General features: G+C 36.9%; 1 protein-coding gene across 1 annotated transcript in view; it reads left to right on the plus strand.

Annotated features, from left to right (window-relative positions):
* Positions 1–2674, plus strand: part of LOC137640917 (uncharacterized) — a 31761-nt gene extending 29087 nt beyond the window's left edge. The window contains exons 3-5 of the mRNA XM_068373376.1: positions 1114–1668; positions 1908–2156; positions 2238–2674. Coding sequence (XP_068229477.1) covers positions 1114–1668; positions 1908–2156; positions 2238–2674 — 1241 coding nt within the window. The remainder of the gene's footprint in view (positions 1–1113; positions 1669–1907; positions 2157–2237) is intronic.

The raw sequence follows: 2674 nt of genomic DNA on the forward strand, positions 1-2674 counted from the left end.
TGTAAATGGCCCTGTGCATCTAATATACGTGAAGTTTATCTATTTTGGCATTATTTTGTGAGAGCTAAAACTTGTAGGTATATCAATCGCTTTATGTAATTTTTTTAAGAGTTTAATCCTTAGAGTGTAAAAGATTATCTATTTTCCTTAGTTATCAAAACAAAATTTTGGTGTAAAATTTCATTTCCAGTGAACATTTCTTTTGTGTTATTCTGTGTTTTGTTCATACTTAAATAATTCAAGTGATTTATTTTTTGGATGTAAATTCTTTCAAAGTTTTGTAATTCTAATGGAATATATATATATAATATATATATATATATATATATATATATATATATATATATATATATATATATATATATATATATATATATATATATATATATATATATATATATATATATATATATATATATATATATATATATATATATATATATATATATATATATTCAAAGAGTGTATTATTTCGATCAACAAAACTCTCTCGTATCCCTGTTAAAGAATCGAAAAAAGAGGTTGATAAAAAATGTCGTTTCGGGGTATAAAGGCCCACCACGCTATGGGACATGAAGCCCAGTTGGGGGCTTTTTACCCCACTGACATATTTGTACATAATCACAGAGGAAGACTTCTTAGCAAACATAGCTGAGGAAGACCCATCCAAGACCACTGGTAACATATTCAAAGAGGAAGACTTCATAACAAACATAGCTAAGGAAGACCCATCCAAGACCACTGGTAACATATTCACAGAGGAAGCCTTCATAGCAAACCTAACTGAGGAAGATGCATCCATGACCACTGATAAAATAATCACAGAAGAAGACTCCTTAACAAACTTAACTTAGGAAGACCCATCAAAGACCACTGGTAACATATTCAAAGAAAAAGACTTCATAACAAACATAGCTGAGGAAGACCCATCCAAGACCACTGGTAACATATTCACAGAGAAAGACTTCATAGCAAACCTAACTGGGGAAGACCCATCCATGACCACTGATAAAATAATCACAGAAGAAGACATCTTAACAAACTTAACTGAGGAAGACCCATCCAAGACCACTGGTAACATATTCAAAAAGTAAGACTTCATAACAAACATAGCTGAGGAAGACCCATCCAAGACCACAGGTAAGATATTAACAGAGGAAGACTTCATAGCAAACCTAACTGAGAAAGAGGCATCCATGACCACTGATAAAATAATCACAGAAGAAGACTTCTTAACAAACTTAACTGAGGAAGACCCATCCAAGACAACTGGTAACATATTCGAAGAGGAAGACTTCATAACAAACATAGATGAGGAAGACCCATCCAAGACCACTGGTAACATATTCACAGAGGAAGACTTCATAGCAAACCTAACTGAAGAAGAGGCATCCATGACCACTGATAAAATAATCACAGAAGAAGACTTGTTAACAAACTTAACTGAGGAAGACCCATCCAAGACCGTTGGTAACATATTCATAAAGGAAGACTTCTTAGCAAACCTATCTGAGGAAGACCCATCTAAGACCGCTGGTAACATATTCACAGAGGAAGACTTTTCAGCAAACCTAACTGAGGGAAACCGATCCAAGAGCACTTGTAACATAATCACAGAGGAAGACTTCTTAGCAAACCTAGCTGAGGAAGACCCATCCAAAAGCACTGGTAATATATTCACAGAGGAAGACTTCTTAGCAAACCTAGCTGAGGAAGACCCATCCAAGACAGCTGGTAACATATTCACAGAGGAAGACTTCTTAACATATTCACAGAAGAAGACTTCATATTAAACCTAACTAAGGAAGACCCATCCAAGACCACTGGTAAAATAATCACAGAGGAAGACTTCATAGCAAACCTAACTGGGGAAGACCCATCCTAGACCTCTTGTAACATATTCACAGAGGAAGACTTCTTAGCAAACATAGCTGAGGAAGAACCATTCAAGACCACTGATAACATATTCACTGAGGAAGACTTCATAGCAAACCTAAATGAGGAAGACCCATCCAAGACCACTGGTAACATATTCACAGAGGAAGACTTCATAGCAAACCTAACTGAAGTAGACCCATCTAAGACCATTGGTAACATATTCACAGAGGAAGACTCCATAGCAAACCAAACTGAGGAAGACCCATCCAAGACCACTGGTAAAATAATCACAGAGGAAGACTTCATAGCAAACCTAACTGGGGAAGACCCATCCTAGACGATTTGTAACATATTGACAGAGGAAGACTTCTCTGCGAACCTAGCTGAGGAAGACCCATCGAAGACCGCTGATAAAATATTCACTTGGGAAGACTCCATAGCAAACCTAAATGAGGAAGACCCATCCAAGACCACTGGTAACATATTCCCAGAGGAAGACTTCATAGCAAACCTAAGTGAAGTAGACCCATCCAAGAGCATTGGTAACATATTCACAGAGGAAGACTTCATAGCAAACCAAACTGAGGAAGACCCATCCAAGACCACTGGTAACATATTCAGAGAGGAAGACTTCATAGCAAACATAACTGAGGAAGATCCATCCAAGACCACTGTTACATTATTCACAGAGGAAGACTTCTTAGCAAACCTAGATGAGGAAGACCCATCCAAGACCGCTGGTGACATATTCACAGAGGAAGACTTCCTAACATTTTCAGAGAGGAAGACTTCATAG

This window comes from Palaemon carinicauda, chromosome 5 (assembly GCF_036898095.1).
Source record: "Palaemon carinicauda isolate YSFRI2023 chromosome 5, ASM3689809v2, whole genome shotgun sequence".
NCBI classification, from domain to species: Eukaryota; Metazoa; Arthropoda; class Malacostraca; order Decapoda; family Palaemonidae; genus Palaemon; species Palaemon carinicauda.